Here is a 24,672-nt window from a genome sequence, read left to right on the forward strand (position 1 = left end):
GGTTGGATTGTTGCGTGCGCATACCAATATTTTCCACCTAAGGACTGGGTTAGTTAAGCTCTTAGATTAAAAAAAATTTGGGGGTTGGGGGGGGGGGGGGGGGCTTTTCGTGCTAACACCGTTGTCCAATACGGTACATGTTTATATATGAGATGTAGATGTTAATTTTTGAATTTCACATGCTGTACAAAGTGTTTACTGTGTTCTGTGTGCCCTGCAGGTTCCTACTGCCCTGAAGGGTCAGCTGACTGGACCCTGTGTCCAGCTGGCACGTTTGGCTCCACCACTGGACTGGGTAATGTGACTGAGTGTACGCTGTGCACACCTGGATTCTACTGCCAGACTCCTGGCTTGACCACCACAGAAGGTAAATAGCCTACTTACGTTGTAATGCCAGAACAAAGTTCTTTTTTATGCTGCCAATGTGATAGGCTGTTCATTTTTGTGGCTGTACAAATCTAATTATTAAGTTTGATGGGCGCTTGAGAATTAGATTGTTAATTAGTGTATTAAAATTTTCTTCTAACTTAATTATTGTTCTGTAAATCAACTGATTAAATTGTTAATGTTTTTGTTAGAAGTTCAGTAGTCCCTGGGCTCTGTGCCCTTTGACTCGGACCCAAGTTGTGGTAGTTTTAAAGTCCGTTTTTTAAGTTGTTCTCTCTTGACTTTAAAAAAGTTGTCAGTATTAGGAGCATGAGCAAGAAAATGTCATTGTCTGCCTTGTGGGTCAGTACATTGAAAGAAAAAAACATTGGGTAGTTTTGTTATGGTGATTTGCCTGGAAACGCATTGGTAGATTTTTGTATAAATGAAATTGTTAAAGATCATATTCCAATATTTCTCTCCCATATATGCATTATTCAGGCCTTTGTGCTATCCAGTACTTCTGTGTTGAGGGATCCTCTTCCAGCACTAGTGAAATTTGTCCCAATGGTCGGTATTGTCCAGTGGGTACAGCTGTGCCTGAACTTTGCCCTGAGGTGAGCAGCGTTCTACTGTTTGAAACTTTTGCATTTTTCTTTTGTCAGAGAGCAAGACAATAAATGTCATTTCTGTCTGAGGTAGCAGAGATGCATTTTATATATTCTGAGGTAGAAGTTTAGCAATCTGTTGATACATTGCTGGACTGTGATGAGTACCACTCTCTCTTGAATCTGTAAAGTGACATTTTTAGTTTAAGTTTGCATTATGCAAAAGGTTCTATAACTGTACATTAAATTTGTTTAGTTTCAACCTCAAAAGGCCTCCGCGTTGGGGGGAAGTGCCCTTCTTACATCACCTGTAATGGTGAAATAAATGTTACTTAAAAAGACCAATCAGAATTGTCAAATGTTTTGATTCTAAAGGCTCTATGTAAATAGAATCTAAAGTTATTCACAAAACTCTGTTATATCATTGTGTTGCACAAGTTATACCAAAACATTTAAGAGTTTTCACATGGTTGATTCAATTGAAAACCTTTTGCTTATTTTGATATGGAATCTGTTTTGATGGTGTGCTTTTTTATCTTTGCAGGCGCACTGTAGAAGGAAGTTAGGAACTTTATGAAAAAAAAAATACATAGGCCTACACTAGATCTATAATAGCGTTTTCATTGCTTGTTGCTACAGGGAACATTCAGTCCGTACACGGGGCTGGGTGCCTCCTCAGAGTGCACAGACTGTACCCCCGGCGAGTACTGTGATACCCAGGGTTTGAACGCCACCACAGGTCCTTGTGACCCCGGCTACTACTGCCCAGGTGGACAGAACTCTTCCAGACCGGCGGAGTACCCATGCACTGTGGGGCATTACTGCCCCCTGAACTCATCTCAGCCTGTACCTTGTGGTAACGGTACCTACATGAACCACACCATGGCTTCTGAGTGTTATGTCTGCCCAGATGGCTGGTGAGGAAGAGTTTGTCGTTCAAATTGTGAAGATTGAAGATATTAATTTTATTTTTTGAAGGTTTACTGTAGAAGTATTTCTAGATTGTAAAAATTCTGTTTCACTTCCCCTATGGACCTGAGCCCAGGTTCCCTGAGTACAAAACGCATGCCGGAGCGTCCAATAATGTAAATGCAACTAAAAGCCCTAAAGAGCTTCAGTGCACTGGTCAAGTGGGCTCATGGAACCAGGGCTCAAAAGATTAGCATGGTTAATGATACAATAATGTCAAGAATATGTAAGGTATGAACATTACTGCAAGTTTATTTATTTTAATTAATATTTTACTTGAATATCTGGTAGGGAAAACTTATGTGTTTCAACAATTTGTTAGACAAAGCAGAAGCTTTTATCAGTCTTGCCATCTATAGGCTATAAACTGGTGAAATAAAGCTTTGACAACCTGCTGTGAGACAAAAGGGATGAAGTATGACTTGCTTCTGTGTCTGAGTGTCTTTGATCTGTGAGGACAGTGATACTGCCAAGGTTCAATGAGAAATGCAGCTTTGATCATCAAACCGCAATGCTCATTTAGTGTAAGGCAGAGTGGTTAAATTGTGTGTGTGGGGGGGGGGGCATCTCATTTAAGGATTAGATTGTCAGAGGCTGATCTAAGGGCTCTGAGTGGATGATATAATTCCAGGAATTGATCCTTTCTTTTACTGGCAGCCAGTGTAGTTCTTTCAGAATTGGTGTTACATGCACTGATTTTATCAGAATGTTATTATTATTATTTACAGAAAAGGTGCTTCCCTTTCAGCCCTACATGTCTGGTTTCATTCAGACAATGCTAGTAAATAATTTTGTTTAATTTTGCGTTTTTCTCAGGGGGTTTTTTTACTTCCTTGATTCGAGGGTAGATGTGATCGAGACCCTCATCTTGGCTGATATGAACCAAACATATTAGAGGTTTAATATGTGTCACAATGTGGTGAAATCAGGCGCTCATCAGTTTTTAGTCATGTGAAGTTATTGGTATTACCTTAAAGCTTGTATATTTGCCTTGCTTTCGATGAACGAAATACCCATTTATTTTGAGTACAAAGCAAGATTTTCAATTGAAGGAGGTGGGGGTGGCTTGGTTTCAGAGGTAAAATTAGCGATAAAATGGCAGCCAAAACTTGGTTATTTACATAGCCTGAGAGTCGGTGGAAACAGACAATTTACTTTTTTTTGGTCTGTAATCAACATTTTTTCTGTAAATCACACTCAAAAATTGGTTTGTAAATGGATGTAAAAGATGTTGAACCCAAAAAAATTTTTTTGATAAAAATGGTCAAACCAGTGGAAAAATGTCAATTTCTTCAATTTCATTAATTTGAGGAGCACCTGATTTCCCCATGATGCGTCACATATGCGTTTCACCTCCTTTGGAGAAAATTTGTAAAGATATACCAAATTTCCAAAATCTGTTGCTCTCTGAGCACAATAAATAAAAAAACCCACTGAGATTAAATGTTGGGGATGTAAAAGAAGCACAACTTTCCTTTGATTTTGTTTCCGAGGTATCACAGAACTTAACTTGTTTGTCTAGTGTCTTGTGCTTCACAAGCTTCTTGCTTTTCATTTTCCAGGTATTGTCTGGGCGGTGACATCATAGCAGAGTGTCCGTCTGGTCACTACTGTCCAGCTGGCACTGGACAAGACTGGACAATGTGTCCCCGCGGTACCTTCAACAACCAGACTGGACTGAGCTTGGTGGATCAGTGCATGCCGTGTAGCGGGGGATACTATTGTGGCAGGTCGGGAGGAATGCTTTCAGTTTGTTCGTGTTTGAGAGCTTAATCAGCTGTTTGCACTGTATGCTTCCCAGGAAGCTGAGAATGTTTCTGAGTGTCTGCTTGGGTAATAATATAGTGGAAAGTGCAAAGAGCTTGCTGTCAAGCAGGGGTATGCGCTATACTAATGCTATTTGTTATTTATTATTATTATTAACACTTGTATGTCATTTGTGAGGATGCTGACAAATTGAGTTACTTCTTGTATTTTAGCTTAATGGAAATATATACGTCAAATTTATAGGTTGAGTTTTTATAATTCTTTAGTATGAAATGGTAAAAAGTTTTTTCACTTCCTTGATTCTAGGGTAGATAGTATCGAGACTCATCTTGTTTGATAAGAACCGATCATTTTAAAGGTTTTACTCTTTATCACCAGCAAGCCACTCCCAGCGGCTCGCGGTCGGGACCACTGGGCTGATGAGCCGCTGACAGTGGCTCGGGCACATTCCTTTACGTCGACTTCAACATCAAATTACTTTTTGGTCAATTGCCAAAAATAGGTCTCTTATAACGGAAGTTCATTCATTAGATGAAGAACTATCGAAATAGGTTTGCTAGTTTCAATTTAATGGCCCATTTATGACGTTTTTGTCATTTATAGGTCTGGCACCAAAAAAAGGCTGAGGCATAGTGGGTGTACCCCCTCGGAGATAAAGAGTTAATGCTTCTCAATCCCTCTTTTGAGAAACTTTGTCTGTCAAAATAGATCAAATTCCCCAAATCTGTTGCTCTCTGAGCACAGTAAGTCAATACATCAATATTATGCTGAAATATGCCCAAAAGGTTACTGTAAAGTCACATAGTAGTTGGTTTCTTCCACAGTGAAGGGCTGTCATCTCCCAGTGGTCAGTGTGATGCCGGCTTCTACTGTCAGTATGGACTGGACAGGGCTCAGCCTTCTGGCCAAAATGCCACACTGGTCAATGGGACTTGTCAGATGCCAGGTGAGCGGAATTGGAGCTGGGTCATTATAGATAAATTTTTAACACTTACAGTACCGTCTGTGACTTTAAATGCCAGGCCATAGTATGCGCCCACTACTGCTGGCGACTTTAGTCACTGAAGCAACCTGGCACACTAAACATAATTAAACAACGAACAGACCCATTGCACTAAAGTGAATACCAAAAACAATCACTCTGTATGATAGCTGAATAGTTGATGAACATCTATGAATTTTTAAAGCGTGTTTCTTGGGCTGTCAAGGATTTTTAGATTTTAAAATATTCTACCCGGCTTCATCGTTCTAAACTGGAGCAGTACTCGAGGGTTTTTCACTCTATGAGCCATCAGTACTGTAAGTGTTAATTAGTGCTGTACTTCTTGGGTACCTAAAAAACCACGACACCTGTCCAAACAATGGATGCTGCAAGTTCTAAAATAGTTACAAGTCAAATTACTTTAAAATGTTCTATTAATATCAAAAACAGTGTGTATAAAAATCAGTGTGAATATTCACTCTTGTGGTGAGAACTTCTGTCCAAAGATATGTAAAGTCAATGTTGTTGGTTTTTAAAAAATCAGTTCTTCCTCCTCGTTCTCGATGACAGCAGCTAGACAGTCAGTCCGATGTCGCGTACAAACTGTGTAGTTCGCTTCAACTCTGATAAAAATCAGTAATTTGCTCAAAGCGCAGATTTCTCATCATTCTTTTGACAAAGTGCCAATGTCAAGAAACTATAATATCTTTTTATCTTTGTCTCTAGGTGGAGAGACAGGAGTGGGTGACATTTGTCCAGTTGGTCACTACTGTCCCCTGGGCAGTGTCCAGCCCATCCCATGTGGAGCTGGCAGTTTTGCCAACGTGACGGGAATGTCGGTGTGCTCAAACTGTCCGGCTGGCTTCTACTGCCTGGATGGTGAGTGAGAGTGGAGGGCAACTTGATATTTGTGTTGAAATTATAACATAATTTGGTGTGTCCAAATTATATAAATAACTATTTATGTGTGTTTGTGCGTGTGTATGTGTGTGTGTGTAGGTGCATGTATGTGTATGTATTTACTGCACTAAATGTCTCTTTGTGGATATCAATAAAATATTATTCATCCTATCTTATCGGTGTAGTGGCTGAAAAAGATTGTTCTCTGTCTTTCTTTCCAATATTTAATCAAATCTGAGAGCAGATTGAGCGTACTTTTCCATTGAAAGGTTTACTTTGAGGTAAATATGTATCAAGAAACACTGTGTTCCATTTTGTTGTGTGTGTTAGCAGAAATTCCAGCTTTTGTGATTCTGCTTCCACATAGCTCCATGTCTTTTTCGGGCACTTTATGCTGTGGCCATATCTCTTCTTCATCAAGACATTGATATGCTGTTACCATTTTTTTTCTACCTGTTTCCTTGCACTCTTCAATCTAACCACCTTTACTTGTGTTAAATAGTTATGTCATTGCATACTGCCGCAATACCGTACACTCTTTTGTCACTGATTTGTTTAACTTGTTACCCTTTTTTGAATCGTAATCATCATTATGTAGGTAGTAGATTCTTGTAAATTTTTGCTGTTTATGGTACTTACAATAGGTTTTACCGTCAACAGCAGGAAAACAAGCTGGAATCATAATTATGTACCCAAATAATGTTCTCTCTTTGATTTTCCTCAGTCATGTTTTCAATATTACCTATTGTCTTTTGCCACTTGTCTCATCAGGATAGCAGTGGCGGTGGGTAGTGAAGGGCTTACGGGCTTGAGCCCCTCACCCCCATCCCGTCCCCACCCCAACTCTATCCCTTAGTTAATGAAAGTTTCTTAAATAACGAAATAAGCAGCTGAAACCGTTATGATCGCACACAATGAACACACAGTTTTCAGCTTGGCGGCTTGCCCGTTTATCCAATCATTGTTGTCACCGCTTACAACTATAGTAACCTAACAGCCAATCAAATGTCGTTAGGGCTCAGAAAGAATAAGCCGTCTCCCACGCCCGTCTTTAATGAAACTCTTCTTGTAAAAAGGTAGAAGACTTTAAAAAAATAACACTGCACAGAGGGCTCACGCTCTCCCAGCCCTGACAATGGGGTGAAAGTTTACGACACACTTTCCCCCAGTGACACAGATACCTATGCGCCCATTGGGCCTTTGTTAGGCGTGTTCTATTTTCCACAACAACACGACCCAATCCACCTCATAGACGGTATGTGTTTGAAGTGCTGTGTGTTTGTGCCGATGAGATTTAACAGCTATTAATTACATCAAACCACTTTTGAGGCAACTTTTTCTTCAGATTAAAAACTAATTAGAGAAATTTGGAGGTAAAACGGCTTCATCCCCACCTTCCAGAAGAGCTTAAATTTATCTAAGAACAAAGAAATGGAAGACAAAGGTGACTCTCCTCGTTTGAATGGTTCTCAAAATGTGTGGCTCGCCATAAGTACAGAACAATCATCACTGTTTTGTTCTTATTGCTTGCTTTTTGGTGGTAAAGAAGTGGAAGAAATCTAAGCCCCACCCAAATCTTGGTCCACCCACCGCCACTGCAGGATAGGTGGTTGGCGGGTGCTCTGGTGTGGTTTGCTTCTTCTTTCCTATCAAACATCTATCGTCCTTATCTCTCCTCCTTTTTATGTTTGTTACTCTGTTGTAATACCTCTAATCTTAGGCACTTATATGACCTTATTGTGTTGCTAGTGCCATAAAACATTTACTAAAACTAAACTGTCTGATCAGGAGTGGATACATACCTGGATGCCCCTTGCCCTAGCGGTTACTACTGCCCAGCGGGCACCTCCAGCCCCTACCAGTTCCCATGCCCCGCCCAGACCTTCTACAACCTGACCCAGGCCAGGGACGTGGCTGACTGCTTGCCATGTCCTGGAGGAGAGTACTGTGCAACAGATGGGCTCAGTGCCCCCACAGGGCTGTGTTCTGCAGGTACACAGTGGGTCTTTATTTTTTAATATAGATAGATCAATAGATAGTTAGATAGACAGAAAGGTAGATCGTTGGATCGATAGATAGATAGATTGAGAGTGGCTGACTGCTTGCCATGTCCTGGAGGAGAATACTGTGCTACAGATGCTCAGTGCCCTCAAAGAGCTGTGTTCTGCAGGTTCGTACTGGGGCTTTGCTTTTGAATATAGATGGACAGACGGATGGACAGACAGATAGATAAATGGAAGGAATGGATGGATGGATGGATGGATAGATGGATGGAAAGATAGATAAATAAATAGTGACCGACTGCTTGCCTTGCCCTGGAGGAGAGTACTGTGCAACAGATGGGCTCAGTGCCCCCACAGGGCTGTGTTCTGCAGGTACACACGGGGATATTTACTTTTGAATATAGATAGATAGATAGATAGAGAGATAGATGTGTGTTCAAATGGGAGAATATGGGTGGTTGGAGGGTGCTCTGGTGTGGTTTGCTCCTTCTTCCCTATCAAAAATTTATTGTCCTTATATCTTCTCATTCTTTCATGTGTTTTCTGATCTTTAGCTCTTATATGATCTTATTGTGTTGCAAGTGTCGTAAAACTCTTACCAAAAGAAAATTAAATGTGGTGATATAAGACTCTCTTAAGCCTGTGGCTCTCCTTTACAGGATGGTACTGTGTGTCCAATTCCTCGTCTGCCACACCTACCTCTCCGGAGGGTGGCCAGTGCATGGCTGGCTACTACTGCCCCATTGGCTCAAGTGGAGCAACTACTTGTGACCCTGGCACTTACTGCGAGACAGCTGGACTCAGCGCACCAACTGGGAATTGTTCTGCGGGTAATGAGCTGAGGGGTTTATATATCTAAGAACTAGTTTTGTTATACAGGGTGCCCATTGCAGTTGGGATCGGGTCGGGTTGGGTCGGATTGGAGGCGATCATGCCACTCTTGGCCTGAAAACAAAGTTTGTTTTTGAGTTGTCGAGTCGAACTGGATCGACTTGTGCCACAATAGCAGCTTTTTGTCCTTAATCTGGCTAGCAAACCGCCCCGACCCAACCCGATCCCCCAATGGGCACCCCGTATAACTGTCTTGATAGTGCTTGGGACATGAAACCCCATGTTGTACTGTGGGTTGTTGCTCCTGCAGGTTGGGAGGGGGGATAGTTTTACCCTGGGGTAGCAAAGAATAACACCTGCCATAATACTGCGTGTTGTAAAAGGTGACTAAAGGTGCTTGGCAATTGGTCTGGTCTCCCGAAAAGTACCAGTTTGCAGAGGGCCAACTACCCGATCCTGTAAAAACTGAAAGTTATAGAAAAGCAAACAAACACGCCTATTTATTTTTCGATCTTGGAAGATGGAGGAGCTTCTGCATCAGCAGGATGTAGAGAAAAGTTGGAAGACATGGGGAAGACATGGAATAACATCAAGAGGCTAACCCAGGATAGAGAAAGGAGGAAAGTGTTTGTTCGTGTCATATACCCTGATGCTGGGGGAGAAAGGCAGTGATAATGAAGAGTGCGGTTAGTCCTCAGGGCTTGTAGCTGTGCCCAGGACACCCAAGTGTCATGGCAGTCTCTAAGGAAAACATGAAGTGTAGCATTATTTGGTTTTTATTCTTGTCAGTGCTAGGCTTATGGGATTTTCCCCTGAACTGTACTCCAATTAAAAATTCTTTTTATTTCATGAGTATTTTATTTAAAGAAATTCTCAGATCTTTTGCTGAATTTCTGTTTGATATCAGCAAAAAAATTCACTACTAAATAAAGACAGGAGAATAGGTTTATTTCATTTTTTTGCCGTCAATGTTCTTGAAACAAAAATTGAACCTATAATCATATTAACACAGCCCATTTCCACACTTTTCAACAATGTAGTGACCAGTGCAAGCTCTGTTGTGATTTACTTCAATAGGATATTGAAACTGAAGACAATCTGAAGATTTGTTATTAAGACATATTTTTGTGATATGATTATTTGAGTTGGTTATTTCTTTTCAGGCTATTACTGCACTCTGCAAGCCAACACTTCCACTCCTTCAGATGGAGTCACTGGAGACATCTGCCCTGTTGGTCACTACTGCCCTGAGGGAGCCAATGTCCAGATGCCATGTGAGCCAGGGTAAGTATTGATAGAGATAAAAGCTTGTCAATAATTTTGTTTCCTTTGTTATCAAAGTTTGCATTCAAATGGAGGAAAGACGTACTATGGAGAGGAAACTGCACTTTAAACTGTGTCCAGAAGGTTATCACATCAATTTTACGTTACTCGTTTTTTTTCTGCTCGAAATGTTGGTATTATTTATTCTTAGGCAATAAGTTTTGCATAGAGCTGCATTCTCATTGCATTTACTCACTGACATCCTTCCATTGACATCTACAACGCCAGTTAGGGATAATTGTTATGGTTTAAGATTAAGTGTGTAATGTAGAGGCAAAGTTCATCCATTCAGTGGCTGCAGGACTTAACACTTACAGTACCAAAGGCTCATATAGTGAAAAACCTTAAGTACCGCACGAATTTAGAACACTGAAGCTGTGGGTAGAATTTTTTTAATTTAAAAAAAACCTTGGGAGCCCAAGAAACACACTTTAAAAATTCATAAAGGTTAATCAACTATTCAGCTATCATGTAGAAAGATTTCCTTGGGTATTTACTTCAGTGCAGTGCGTCCGTTTGTTGTTTAGTGTTTATTGATTAGTGTGCGTCCGTTCATGTTTAGTGTGTCTGATGCGGTAGTGAGCGCATAATACGCCCTGGTGACTAAAGTCGCCGACGGTAATGTAAGTGTTAAATGAGCCATAATGCCAACACGTACATTTAATGAAATATCAGAAAGGTTAGGTGCTTAGGTCCAGAGGCATTTTTATCAAACAAATCATTAGAGAAGACAACTTATTTGAGTTATTGTTTTTTGTTTTTTTTTACTTTCTTTTGTCTCACACTTGCTTTATGACTGCATTTTCACCCCAGTATTTCACCTTCACAGGTACTATCTGGACGTCCAGCAACAAGTGGCAGAGTCTGACTGCAAACTTTGCAGCCCTGGTCAGTACTGCCCGTCTTCAGGTGCTGAGCTTCCCCAAGGCAACTGCTCAGCTGGTTACTACTGTCCTGGTGGTCAGAACACATCAACTCCTCATGAGTATAAGTGAGTGGGATCCATATGTGAGGTATCATGGGGAAATCAGGAGCTTGTCAAAATAATGAAATTGAAGAAAACAGGATTTTTCCTCCACTTTGGCAATTTTTGTCGAATTTTTGTTTTCGGCTCAACTCCTTTTATGTCCTTTTACAAACATTGCTATGAGGATTTTACTGAAAAACATTGATCGAAGACCAAAAAAGTGTAAATTTACAGTTTCCAAGGACACTCAAGATTGCAAAACTTTGGCTGCTATTTTCTCGCAAATTTTACCTCAGACACTAGGTGACCCCCCACCTCATTCAATTTCAAATATCTCAACTTCTATTCAAGATAGATTACTATTTTTTCCACCTAAAGCAAGGCAAATGAACAGGCTTTAAGATGATGCCAATAACCTCATATGCCCAAAAATTGACGAGTGCCTTTTTATACCCTGTTGTGACACGTATGACTGATTTTTTCACTGAGATACTGTTGTGGAGGGGGGGCAGAGGGGACTGTACCCTGTGCTGTAAATGAATGGTAGTTTGCACTTCAGAATTCAGGTTTAGTGTTAATTCAGTTACATTTTAGAAGTTACAGTTGTCCAGCCTCAAGATAGTCTCTTTTTATATTGGCTGAATTATATCTTTTCTCTTTCGCTAAGTTTAGGGAAAAATACCTACATCTTTGGTGTTATTTTCAAGCTTTTTTCTTTGTGAGAAATGTACTTTTGTCTGATTCCCTTGTGGGGAAGATGTTTTACCTGGTATCCTGGTCTTTCTGCTGGGATGTATACCACACAGCACATGGTTGCTAGGACTAGCAGGGTTGTGATAGTCTGCTCCTAACTGATCTAAATTGTGTTGATGGGGACATAAGACATTTACAACAAAGCAAATCAATTCGTTTCTCTGATAGTTTCCTGCTGACGTAGTTGTTGGTTGATGGATGCTCTAGTGTGCTTTTTTTTCTTTCTTTCCTATCAAACATCTATCGTCTTTATCTCTCTTTTTTTTCTTCTTGGTATACTACTTTTTACTAACACCTCTGATCTTCGGCATGATTTGAATGACCTATTTGTGTTGCAAGTGTCATAAAACTAACTAAAACTACACTAAGACTAAAAAAAACCTGATGTTGTATCTTCAGCTGCCCGGTGGGTCACTACTGTGTGGAGGGCACAGACACCCCGGCCAGATGCTCCAACGGTACACACCAGCCCCTGGAGACCCAGTCCAGCTGTGTCCAGTGTCCAGCCGGCTATGTTTGCGACAACACTATGTCCATTGTTGTCCTGGACAATTCCACCACAGTCTGCCCCATGGGAAGCTACTGTCCAGCAGGCACTCGGTTCAGTAATGAGTTCCTGTGTCCAGTCGGCACCTTCAGTAACATCACTGGTCAGTTGTTTTGTAAACTTTCGAGGTGTTATTCTTTCCTGCATGGGTCTCTTAGATACTGTTGAAAAAAGTGAACATTGTTTTGTTTGTAGTGGATCATTAATAAGATGTTATTGTAACAAAGCATTCTGAAATGAGACAACCTCTATTAGAATTAAAAAGAAATAGTTGAAGGTCTGGTCTTTCGAGTAATAATTAGCATTTGTAGCACTTGTGTGTCAGGCAGGAATTACAATACAACAATTGAATAACCTTTCATAGACTGTTCCTAGTTGCCAAACTCCACTTGAGTCTTAAGCTTTGTATGCTATCCTTGGCATAATGCATTTTGTTTGTCAGTACAATTAATACAAATAGATCGGAAATGAGAGAGTTGGTCATATTCCAAGAAACCTGTGCTGGGATTTTTGCAAGTGATAGTTTGTCATGATATGATTTACACGCCAAACAAGCTTTTCAATATGCATGTTTTGGGGAAAAAGTGTTCAGACATATCTTATCCTTCTTTCCTGGAATGTTTAGGCCTCCAGACAGAACTGGATTGCAGCCCTTGTTTGGGTGGCTACTACTGCCCCACTCCGGGTATGGTGACCCCCATTGACCTCTGCAACGCTGGATACTTCTGCCTTCAATATGCCAACATTTCTGCACCTGATCAAGGTGAGTGTTACAAGGAAGATTGATATGGAAGTGACAACATATTGTTTTTTCTGAATGTTTCTAAAATGTGTTTTGATTTGTTTTGCTGTTTTTATCGGATCTATAATACGATCTAGATTTTATCTGGGGACATTAAGAGACACTCAAGAATGTTAATCATTTTGTGGCTTTTCATACTACCATTATGAATCTTATATTGATGTCCTCATGATCAGACCTCGTAATACCCCCCGGGCAGTGCCACTGACTGTAGTGTCTTTAGGCCATTCCAAAAGGGGGGACATTTCTTGTTCAAGCATAGTAAAATTGTAAATGGGCTGACTCATGTCACGCTCATAATTGTGCCTGATCTACAACAGGGAACTGCTGCTTTTTCTTTCCTGATCCTTACTATTGTCATTTTCCTCTACTTCTTTTGTATGTTTGTCACTCTCTTGTGACCTGCTATTTCCGGGGTGCCTTGATAGTCAAAGCAGACCTTGTACTGTTGAAGCTAGAGAGGTGAGCAGTCTAAGTCTGATTCGCTGTAAAGACTTCTCTGTTGGCACCCACCCCTTGGTGCTTATATGACTTTATGCAGTTGCGAGTGCCGTAAAACCCTCTACTATATAAAAAAAAAAGACCTCGTAAGCGACAGTTTTTGCGAAATCGACTTTTTCGCACCATTAGATTCTACTGTTTACAGTGCACATGCCAACAGAAGGTTTACATGAAACAATTGCATTAAAGTGTCTTTTATGGTAAGTAAACAAAACTCGTAAGTCCACCCCTCCCCAAACCCGGTTGTGATCAGAACCCATAAGCGTCATCCTGCCGCTTATACTCTTTGATTACCACTGAGCTCAGTGGTTTGAGACAGGTCATCGACGCTTAGGAGTGGTCAAAGCAACCGCTATCTACCTTTTGTACCTGATTCACTATGTTTTCCAGTTCTGACACGTTTTGTACCAGTCATAATCGCCAATATTTTGACTTCTATTCAAGATAGATGGGTATTTTTAAAGTCAAAAACAAGGCAAATGAATAAGCTTTCAGATGATACCAATAACTCTACATGGCCAAATATTGACGAACGCCTGATTCCACCACGTGGTGAAACATTTTCCTTTTAAAAAATCAATATACTACAGATATTTTGGCAGCATCATTGGCAGATCCTGCTTCTTGAACCTGGCAAGCAAGTGATTATTGTGTTTGTGAGCTTCTATGAAAATTTAAAAAGTCATTATGGTTTCTCGTTCCTTTTCTCTTAGGCTCTGACGCCAACATTTGCCCGGTGGGTCACTACTGTCCAGTGGGGACTGCCTCTCCTGTACAATGTCCGAAGGGTACGTTTAATAATGGCACAGGGCTGGAGGCTGAGGCAGACTGCATTCTCTGCACCCCAGGTTCCTTCTGTCAGGCAACGGGACTCGTGGATGTCAGCGGTCTGTGTGATGCTGGGTAGGTCGGGAACAGAAAGCAACTCTTTAGGGGTTTTTTCAAGGAAATATGCCTTACGACAGTGACCTATATAGTAGCATACAAATCATCGAAGTCTTAGTGTCTGTACAAAAAAACAGCAACCAATAAATCAATATACTTGCAAAGGCAAACTCAGCACTGTTTGTCGTCATCTCATCTAGAATAACAATGTCTTGCTTATGTACATTTATTTGTCTCTGATTAGAAGTATGTCCACTTTACTTTACTTTACTTTTCCGATCCAGCAGCCATCTGCGGGGCTCTAGTCTTTCGGCCTCTCAATATGATAAAGAAAGTACAGGCTTTTATCAGCTGTGTTTTGTCACTGCATGAAGTATATCCGATATCTAGGGAGGCAGGTAGGTAGATACTACACAGGTCGCTAAGTGCAGGGCAAAATATGCCCGCAAATTGACTGTCTAGTTTAAGATTCCACCATACACCATTTTGAAAAGTGATGTATGACAGTCTTACACTGAGCAGTCATGAAATATTACATAGTTAATTGACGAAGTTACATAGAAAGGAAATTAAACTATCTAATAAGCTGCGAGGAAACAAAACTGAAACTCCACTGCTACATTATCATTGTTGACTTTTTCATGTCTGTAGTTGTCATTGCATGATAATCTTTTTCCTTAACCATTGTAAGATAATTTTTCTGTTGCTCTTTAAATATCCCGACAGCTACACCTTCGAATTTTGATGTCCACTAACAACTTATTACCTGTTATTTTACCTAAAATAAAAAATTTTGGAGGGTAACATTCTCCCTGGAAATAGTATAAAGCATCACATATGGGTTACATTTGCAGCTACTACTGTGAACTAGGCTCGAACACCTCCCAAGCAGCTGTTTGTCCAGTGGGTCACTACTGTCCAGAGGGCTCCTCCGCCCCCACCCCATGCCCTGCTGGAACCTACACCAACACACAGGGGCTGGAGAATGTGACCCAGTGCACTGACTGTGATCCAGGAAAATACTGTAATGACTCGGGTAAGTTTTGGATAGCTGTTTATTCTCTCCTTGTGGGTAATCCTGCCTGTATTGATTATTCTGTATCGTCCACTTTGATTGCATTTCATCTCTCACTGCCGCCATCTTGGTTTTTGTGTCTTTGTCTGTGTCTATGTCTCTATCTCTGTCTGTCTGTCTGTCTGTCTGTCTGTCTGTCTGTCTGTCTGTCTGTCTGTCTGTCTGTCTGTCTGGATGTCTGTCTCTCTCTCTCTCTCTCTCTCTCTTTCTCTCTCTCTCTCTCTCTCTCTCTCTCTCTCTCTCTCTCTCTTTCTCTTTCTCTTTCTCTCTCTCATGTTCTCTTTCTCTCTCTCATGTTCTCTTTCTTTCTTTCTTTCTCTTTCTGTCTTTCTTGTTCTCTCACTCCCTCTTGCCTCATTCTCTCCCTCCCCCTCTCTCTCTCTCTTCTTCCTTGCTGTCTATCTCTCTCTCTCTCTCTCTCTCTCTCTCTCTCTCTTTCTCTCCTTCCCTCTCTCCTACGAATATATAATGTATACAAATATGTAGTGTGTTATAGAATTTGTGTGCTTAGACTGAAAAGCAAAGCATGGCTGCCTTGTATTTACTTCATTGAATGTGTCCATGTCAGCTACATTCATATGTGAGCTAGTCGTTAGGTTTTTTATTTTGGTGGGTGTTTACATCTCTTGCAACTGCATAAGGTCATTTGAATGCAGCTAGTTGTTAAAAAGCATAGTATCATCATCCTCAACGATTTTCCTACTCCGAATCTCTTTTCCTCCAGGTCTCTCCAGCCCTGTGGGTGACTGCGACCCAGGTTTCTACTGCCCGGGACAGGACTCTGTCCCTAACCCCGTCAGCACCCCTTGTCCCATTGGCCTGCACTGCCCCGCCGGAAGTGGTCAGCCTGTGCCATGCCCTGCTGGCTCCTACGCCAACTTCAGCCAAGCTGACTCCTGCCTCATCTGTCCAGAGGGATATTACTGTGTGCCTGAGGAGGTTGTCCAAGGTAGACTCTGATGCTGGCATTGAAAATTTGCCCTTTTATCTCTTTCAGTTCTTTAGTGCAGCCGGTTTTAGAATTATTTTTTCCTTGCTACAGAAAAGTTGCTTAAATGCAGATCTTGGTGAATTTATAACAAAACACAATTAGATTTTGTATCTTGTATTTTTCCTCTTGACTTGCACAAGTTGCTTAACACTTTAACCCCGTGCAGAGCGTGCAACGCTTATCCCCACAGACCAGGGTACAGTTAGGGTACATGCTATATAATACTGTCGCTAATTGACATCCCATGGGGAAATGGGACGGCTTCTTACTGTCCCTGATCGGCATCCCATCTGGGCATAGTGTTAAGCACATATGTTGCAGAATTGATATAATAGAACTTGAAATGTTATAAATTAAATTGTGCTCTTCTTGTGCTGGAAATGTAGCTTTATGTGTTGGTGCTAAAAGGTACTTTTATTTTATGTGAGCTAATAAATTAGTACAAATCCTGAACTCTGTTGATCATTTTTCAAATGCCTGTGAGAACTTTGGACCCACAATAAGCACAGCAAAGACCAAAGTTTTCTTCCAGCCTATCCCTGGTGAGACACAGACCCTCTCTCCTAAAATCAAAAATACATAGAACAACTCAGAACAATGTTGACAGCTCCAAATGTCTTGGCAGTACACTATCTTCAAATTCTATCTTCGATGCAGAATAGATTTACATATGAATAAAGTGAGTGCATCCCCTGGAAGACTCAAAGCTAGGGTTTGCTGTGCATTAGCACAGAGACAAAGCTGAAAGTATACAATGCTGTGTTCTTCTCAACTCTGTTGTAGGCCTGTGCTATCAATCAGGCACTCATCAAAACAACTACTAAATCAGAAAAACTAGCATTTTTCCACCAGTTTTGAAATTTTTTATCGAACTTTTGTTTTTTTGGCTCGTCCCTTTTATGTCCATATAAAAACAGATTTCCATGTGAATTTTGCTGAAAAAACATTGATCAAAGGCATGAAATGTCTTTTTCAATTTTCAAGGACTCTTTTAGCTATGGAGTTACTTACCTTTGGCGGTCATTTTCTCGCTTATTTCACCACTGAAACCAGGTGACCTCACCTCCTTCACCCAACAGACCACAAGTGCTCTGTTTGTGGAAAATTCTTGGAAAAAAGAATATGGCTTAAAGGTCACAAGGAAATCTATACAAAGGTTTAACCAATGAGCAATATGGCAGATAACCATCCAAAGGGAAGGCACTGCTATCCCTGGCAAGTTGTGACATTTGTGGTCTTGCAAGCTGCTTGCAATCATTCTGTTTGTTTACCTCTTTGATGTCTATAACTTCTCTTTCTCCTTGGATGGTAATGGTCAATATCAGTTCAAGATGGATGAACTATCTTTATTATTATGCCAAAAAGTACAGTGCAAATTTAGAACACAAATTAGCACTGGAACTGTGTAGGTTTGAATGACTTGTGCCATATAAATTTGTTTCCAATTCAGCCTCAGTGCTCAAATGGCATATGTGAGGCAGCGTGGTGGAATCAGGCTCTCGTCAATTTTGGGGCATGTAGAGTTATTGGTATCATCTTCAAGCTTGTTCACTTATCTTTATTTGGATGAAAAAAAATCAATTTATCTTGAATACAAGTCAAGATATTGGCGGATGAATGAGGTGGGGGTCACGTGTTTTCAGAGGTAAAATTAGTGAGGAAATGGCCGCCAAAAGATTAGTTATTTCGTTAGCTAAGAGTCTGTGGTAACTGAAAATTTACATTTTAGGTGCCTTTAATCAACATTTTTCAGAAAAATCCACGCAGAAATGAGTTTTTTAATGGGCTTGAAAGGTGTTGAGCAAAAAAAACAAAAATTTGATAAAAATGAAAAAACCTGCAGAAAAATGCAAGTTTCTCTTCACTTTGATTATTTGGACGAGAGTCTGATTCCACCACGCTGCCTCACTTATCATATCTTTCATACACTTGAGAAATTGTGAAACTTTTTTCTAAAGAATATATTGTGAATTTTCTCATGTGTTCAAATTTTCTGTTGTTTTTTTACATTTTGTCAGGTATCAAATTTTTTTTCACAAAGTCAAATGAATGTCCTTATAGGAAACTCCAGTTCTGGTCACCGTCTGTGTCCCGAGGGTTTCTTTTGTGGATCTGGCACAGGCCTCAACTGGACTGCATGTCCTGTTGGGACATTCAGCAACATTCTAGGCCTACAGGAAGAGTCAGAGTGCCAGCAGTGTCTGGGTGGTCAGTACTGTGACCGCACAAACCTCACTGCTCCAGCTGGAAACTGCGACCCAGGTGTGTATTTCCCTCTGGGATAATAAAGTATTATCTTGCGAGTATCTTATCTTATCTTATTTTTACATTTTTGTTAATAAACTAAAATGCTACTTCTATAAATATAATGTTAACACCTTTTTAAATTCTTTAGCTTTTGCCTTAATGGAGTCCTGCTGTAGGTAAAGGTAAGGAATAAATAATGTATCGTGTCTGCACCTGAAACCACAAACGTTGATTTCTCCTAGTTAGGTAATCTCTTGTAACCACAAAGCAATTTTTGATAGGGCATTCTGCTAAACCTTTCATGGGATGTTAAGTCCAGGATAAGTGTTAAGAAATTAATACAACGCCCAGCTGTTTAGGTAACAAGCCCATAATTTTTAAAATTTTGTTATTTGAGTTTTCTAGTCTGCGGTAATGGTTGTATGTACTCCAGAGATATATTTGTTGAAGTTCAAATAATACAAATTGTAAGAAAGCAAAAAAGTAACAAAGGGCCTAATGTTGGTAAAAGTGTAATCTTAATGAGAATGAAACAGTTTTTTCTCTCTCCTGGAAAATACAGCTTTCCAGGCAAAGTACATTTGAACTGATGACTGACAAATATGGTTTTGACATGCAAAGGTGGTAATCCACCACACAGTTTTTTGTTTTGTTAATCTGTACTCTTACACTGGATGTTTGTGTGAAAATGTTAGCCTTTCTGAAATATTCTCCCTCAGGCTACTATTGCACTCTGGGAGTTGATGTGGCGAGCCCTGCAGGAAACCACACAGGAGACGGTGGCATCTGCCCGCCGGGATACAAATGTCCTGGTGGGACGGTCATGCCTGAAGGGTGTGATGCTGGCACTTACCAAGTAGGTGTATTGTCTCATCTTTATTCTTTCTTGAGTGGCCGAGATGTGTGTTATTGAGATAAGATAAAGATAAGAAACATCTTTATTGTCCAGATCCTGGCACATTGGTTTGGTGTTTCACCACGTACAGACATACACACACGCACACACACACACACACACATGCACACACACGCACACACACACACACACATGCACACACACGCACACACACATGCACACGCACATGCAGGCTTACAGTCACATGCATACTATAAATGAATAGTAATAAAAGAATAATAATGTTAAGCTAGATACATACTCAGAATTCTGATTGTACAACAGTAACTTTATTCTTATGGGAAGTAGCCTTTTGATGGCATTTTCTATGTAATCAATTTTCCTTCTGTGTTTGACTGTCCATATTCTACACAAGTAATTGCAAATCTTGCTTTTTTTCATTTGAAACAGTGTTTTATTCTGTTTAGATAAGATCTCTGTGAAGTAATGTTTAAATCTATTTTTATATTTTGTTGTTAATCTTTGTCTATATTTTTTACAGACTTACCTTTTAAAAAGTGATGGTATCAGTAAATGTTAACATTTTCAACTTGGTGTACATGGCTAGGTATGTACAACACAAGTTGTGAATATATGACAGTCATAATTAATCACTCTAAAACATTTGGAAATGGTAACATTTGTAGACACACTAAATCCCATTATGAAGATTTTTAAAATGCGCATATGTTTTTCACAGGATCAAAGTGGTCAGGCTATGTGTGAGGTGTGTCCAGCTGGCTACTACTGTGTGGCCAATAGCACCACATACACAGACAAGATCTGTCCTAGTGGACACTACTGCCCAACTGGAACCCAGAGCGATATCGAGAACCCTTGTCCATCTGGAACCTTCAACAACAACACAGGTTAGTTAGAGCACAGTGGTGTGTTTGTTTATTTGTGGGGCATCGTGGTGAAATCAAGCGCTCATCGAAACAATTTAATCAAAGAACTGCATTTTTTGGGGTGAGGGAAATTTTTTTCTTATTTTCTTTTTTTAGCGCTTTTCAAAATGGCGCATGGTGGAGTTTAACATTAGACAGTTGATCTGTTTATCTGTGGCATTGGTGGCCTAGTGATTAAGCTCTCAGACTCGCAACTGTAAGGTCGTGGGTTCAAATCCCATTTGAGACCTGATGTTGTGTCCTTGAGAAAGGCACTTTACATGTATTTTCCTCACTTCACCTAGGTGGGAATGGGTACCCAGCTATAGACAGTGAAAGATCTTGTCAGTTTGTTAGTGTTTGAACTCTTAATCAGCTGCTTGCGCTGTATGCTTCCCGGGAAGCTGAGAATGTTTCTTAGTGTTCTATGGTCTGTTGGGGTAAAAATGATATAATGCAAAGCGCGTAGAGCTTGCTGTTGAGTGGGGTTACGCGTTAGGCAAAAGCTATTTAGTATTATTATTATTATTATTATCTAACACAGCACGCTTATAATGCACTTCCCTTCCCAGGTCAGCATAACAACAGCGGATGTGAACCCTGCACCCCTGGTCAGTACTGTGGCTCCACAGGGATGAGCTCACCAACAGGAGACTGTGACCCTGGATGGTACTGCACCTTGGGCTCCAGCTTGCCCACACCTGTTTGGCCAGAAGGTGGAAAGTGTCTTGCAGGTACGGATGGATTTTTCTATTCTATTTTTGCACCATCTTCTACTCTTTTTACGGGGGGGGGGGGGGATTTTAAAAATTTTTCTTTAAATTGTTGTTTTGCACCACCTTTTTGAGGGGTAGCTGTATCTTTTTTCTGTTTCAGTTCTTTCTGTTAGATTGCTTATGACACATTGGTAGAATAATTTTATGCTAACTTTTATATATATATATATATATATATATATATGTATATATCACAATGACTACATAAATTGCTGCTGTCGCTCTGTGAACAAGATCTAGATTAAAAAGTGTTGTGACATGATGGAATTGAGTGCTTATCAATTTTGGTGCATTTGGAGATATTGGTAAGAAAATTAACATTTTTTGTGCCTTTAATCAACATTTTCTGTAAAATTCACACAGATAACATATTTCACATTCATAGATTTTTTTCCTTCTCTGAAAATCAGATACTTAAATGCTCTGGGTTTGTGATTTTCTCATAGTGTTGGCGTTATTTCTTAGCTCCATCTCTGATTGTGAGAAATATTCTATATTTTATTGTTTCATTATTTGTGCAGGCACATTCTGGGTTTGTGATTTTCTCAAAGTTTTGTTCTTACCTCTTAGCTCCATCTCTGATTGTGAGAAATATTTTATATAAAATTTTATTGTTTCATTGTTTGTGCAGGCACATTCTGCCCACAAGGATCTGGGGCTCCCATTGGCTGCACGGTGGGTCAGTACTGTGACACTGACATGATGTCAGCACCAGCAGGAGACTGCCTGGCCGGCTACTACTGCGACGGCAACTCCACCACGGACAGACCCTCAGGCTCTGGTGGTGAGAATTGATGTTTTACTCTTTATCTCCAGCAAGCTGCTCCCAGCAGTTCGCGGTCGGAACCGCTGAGCTGGTAAAGCGACTCGGGCACTTTACTTTACAATAACTTCAACGTCAAATTAATTTTCAGCAGTTGCCAAAAACTGATCTCTTTCTCAGGGGGTTCATTCATTACATGAAGAACTATCGAAATAGGCAGCTGCAGAACAAAGAAAGTGTTGGATTTGAATCCACAGGGTAAAAGATCAAGGGGAAGATCGTGTGAAACCTGGAGAAGAAACACAGAAATTGATGTACAGAAATGTGGGAAGACATGGCATAACATCAAGAGGCTAGCCCAGGATAGAGAAAGATTGGAAATGTTTTGTCCATGGCCTATACCCTGGTGTAGGGTGAGACAGACAATGATGATGAAGATGACTATAGTTCTTTCAGTGATTTAGATTTACTTTTTAATTTCTCTGTTCAGGTGACAAGTGTCCCAGCGGTCACTACTGTATTGTTGGCTCTTCGTCCCCCGCACCTTGTGACCCCGGCTACTACCAGCCCAGCCAAGGGGCTCAGAATGTGACATGGTGTATTTTGTGTACTGCTGGAATGTTCTGTAACCAGAGTGGCCTGTCTGCACCGGATGGGGATTGTGATGAGGGTGAGGAACAGCAGAGATTAAACTCTATGTGTCACAATACGGTGAAATTAGGCGCTCGTCAATTTTGGGACATATAGAGTTATTGGTATCATCTCAAAACCTGTCCATTTGCCTTGCTTTGAATGAATAGAATTAAAGAATAAAATATCCATTTGTCTTGGACACAAGTCAAGATTTTGGTAATTGAAGGAGGTGGAGAGAGAAAATGGCCGCCAAAGTTGAGTTATTTCCTTAGCTTGAGAATCTCCAGAAACTGAAAATGTATATCTTTTATGCCTTTAATTAACTTTTTCATAAAAATCTGCACATACATGTGTTCTTTAATGGGCGTGAAAGATGTTGAGCCAAAAACAAAAATTCTATAAAACTTCCCAAACCCGCGGAAAAATGCCAGTTTTTTTACTTTCATTATTTTGATGAGCACCTGATTTCACCACACTGCCTAACATATAATCAGATTTTAAAATTGGATTTGCTAATTAAAATCAGTTATTCATGGTAATGTACATCTTTGTCTTTTTCACTCTTTTTTTATTATAACAAAACATATTTATTTCATAATATAATCTTGTGAAGGGTGAAGTCTATAAACTATACATGGGGCTCTCGTGGCCTAGAGGTTAAGGTGTTGGCCTCTCATTCAAAGGTCCCGGGTTCGAATCCGGGTAGCGACCGAAAAATTTTCTTCTCTAAAATTGTCCCCCTTTCACCTCCTTTCCTGCTCTCCAGCAATGATCTGTTGTCTGCTTTCATTTCCACTTTCTTCCCCCACCCCCTCACCTCCTTTGCCCCCTCCTCTGGGCTCCTGACTCTTTCTGCAGCCTTTCTACTGCTACTCCTTGGCTCCTCCTTACTGCTGTCTTTCTGCCACACCCCTGATCTTCTGGTAGGAAAGATTTACACCTAGCCTTCTTGGACAAGGGCGAAAAATCTCGGACGGCCCGTGTGCAAGTTGCGCACGTTAAAGATCCCTTGGTGGTCTAAAATCGATAAGAGTAGGCTTCGCCGCCACCCTGGCAAAATTCAAAATTTCCTATCAATTGAAAATATTAGGTGTGTCCCGCGTGCTCATATGACCTTATGCAGTTGCGAGCGCCGTAAAACACTAAAACAAAACAAAACTATATATTCACTATGAGTGTTACTTTTTTTCCCAAATGCTGTTGTTTACACTGCATAGAATCATCTTCATTTTCTGTTGCTATAAAATAACTTATGACCATTGATTTCTATTAGTCTCATGAGTTCATAAGTACTATTAATGTGTCATATTTGCGCACAATGCTTATTTAAAGATGTATAACTTTATTATTTTTCTTCAGGTTACTATTGTCCCGAGGGGCAGACAGTTCGCAACCCTAGTCCATACGAGTGTCAACCTGGATATTATTGCATCCAGGGCTCCAGCATTCAGACCTTGTGTGCCAGTGGTCAGTACCAAGACCTTGCCGGTCAAGGATCTTGTAAGAGTTGTCCAGCTGGCTTCTACTGTGATAACTCGTTCGGACCCATCACAACACCAGCATCATATGTCTGCCCTGAAGGTAATGCGATGTTGTGGTTGTCTTAGTGTATTTGTATGTGTATGCGTACGCGTATGTGTATGCATATGTGTATGCGTAGGTGTATGTGTATGAAAGTATGATGTAATTGCTTGTTTTGAAATACATTTACATGTCTATTTGAAATTTTGTTTGCGAGTTGCTGCATGGAGTTTAAAAAATGCTTCTCATAAATAAACGAAGTCTATTTTTTATTTTGATATCCACTACATTGTAAAATATCTGTTTGTTTTAAAATTTACAGTGAAACCCAAATTAGCCTGATAAAATCTCATATAATTGTTGATTTTAGAATTAGTGTTTTGTGATTTTACTCTGTTCTGTGTGCCTGATTATTTTTGTCTTGAAATTCTGTTTTCACACTTCCGATGATGAATATCATCGATATTGCAAGCCATCCACTTTGGCCTGTAAGGGTACTCTTTACACCGGAGACAAAAACTACTTTTTGTTGTGTTGTTCTCATCGGGAATAATGAAAAGCAAGACAATTGTAAGCCTTGACCATAGGATTAAACTGCATTTTGGTGATGTTGAAAGATGTATCTTTGATAAAGCTTTGGGAGATGGACAAAAAAAATTATAAAAATTTGGATTTGAGTG

The 24,672-nt window shown here is 40.2% G+C and overlaps 1 protein-coding gene across 1 annotated transcript in view; it reads left to right on the forward strand.

The window, feature by feature from the left end:
- LOC101857262 overlaps positions 1-24,672 on the forward strand; it is a gene marked incomplete at its 5' end in the record, with an annotated part of 202,740 nt that overhangs the window by 91,439 nt on the left and 86,629 nt on the right. The window contains 22 exon segments of the mRNA XM_013085073.2: positions 221-367; positions 868-983; positions 1,614-1,891; positions 3,506-3,673; positions 4,535-4,656; positions 5,419-5,571; positions 7,381-7,584; positions 8,255-8,425; positions 9,590-9,710; positions 10,579-10,740; positions 11,869-12,119; positions 12,642-12,779; positions 14,033-14,222; positions 15,059-15,240; positions 16,004-16,228; positions 18,332-18,532; positions 19,237-19,373; positions 20,113-20,281; positions 20,872-21,033; positions 21,707-21,859; positions 22,329-22,508; positions 23,831-24,052. Of these exon segments, the coding sequence (XP_012940527.1) occupies positions 221-367; positions 868-983; positions 1,614-1,891; positions 3,506-3,673; positions 4,535-4,656; positions 5,419-5,571; positions 7,381-7,584; positions 8,255-8,425; positions 9,590-9,710; positions 10,579-10,740; positions 11,869-12,119; positions 12,642-12,779; positions 14,033-14,222; positions 15,059-15,240; positions 16,004-16,228; positions 18,332-18,532; positions 19,237-19,373; positions 20,113-20,281; positions 20,872-21,033; positions 21,707-21,859; positions 22,329-22,508; positions 23,831-24,052 (3,852 nt within the window).

Source organism: Aplysia californica, unplaced genomic scaffold (assembly GCF_000002075.1).
Source record: "Aplysia californica isolate F4 #8 unplaced genomic scaffold, AplCal3.0 scaffold00341, whole genome shotgun sequence".
In the NCBI taxonomy this organism is placed as follows: Eukaryota; Metazoa; Mollusca; class Gastropoda; order Aplysiida; family Aplysiidae; genus Aplysia; species Aplysia californica.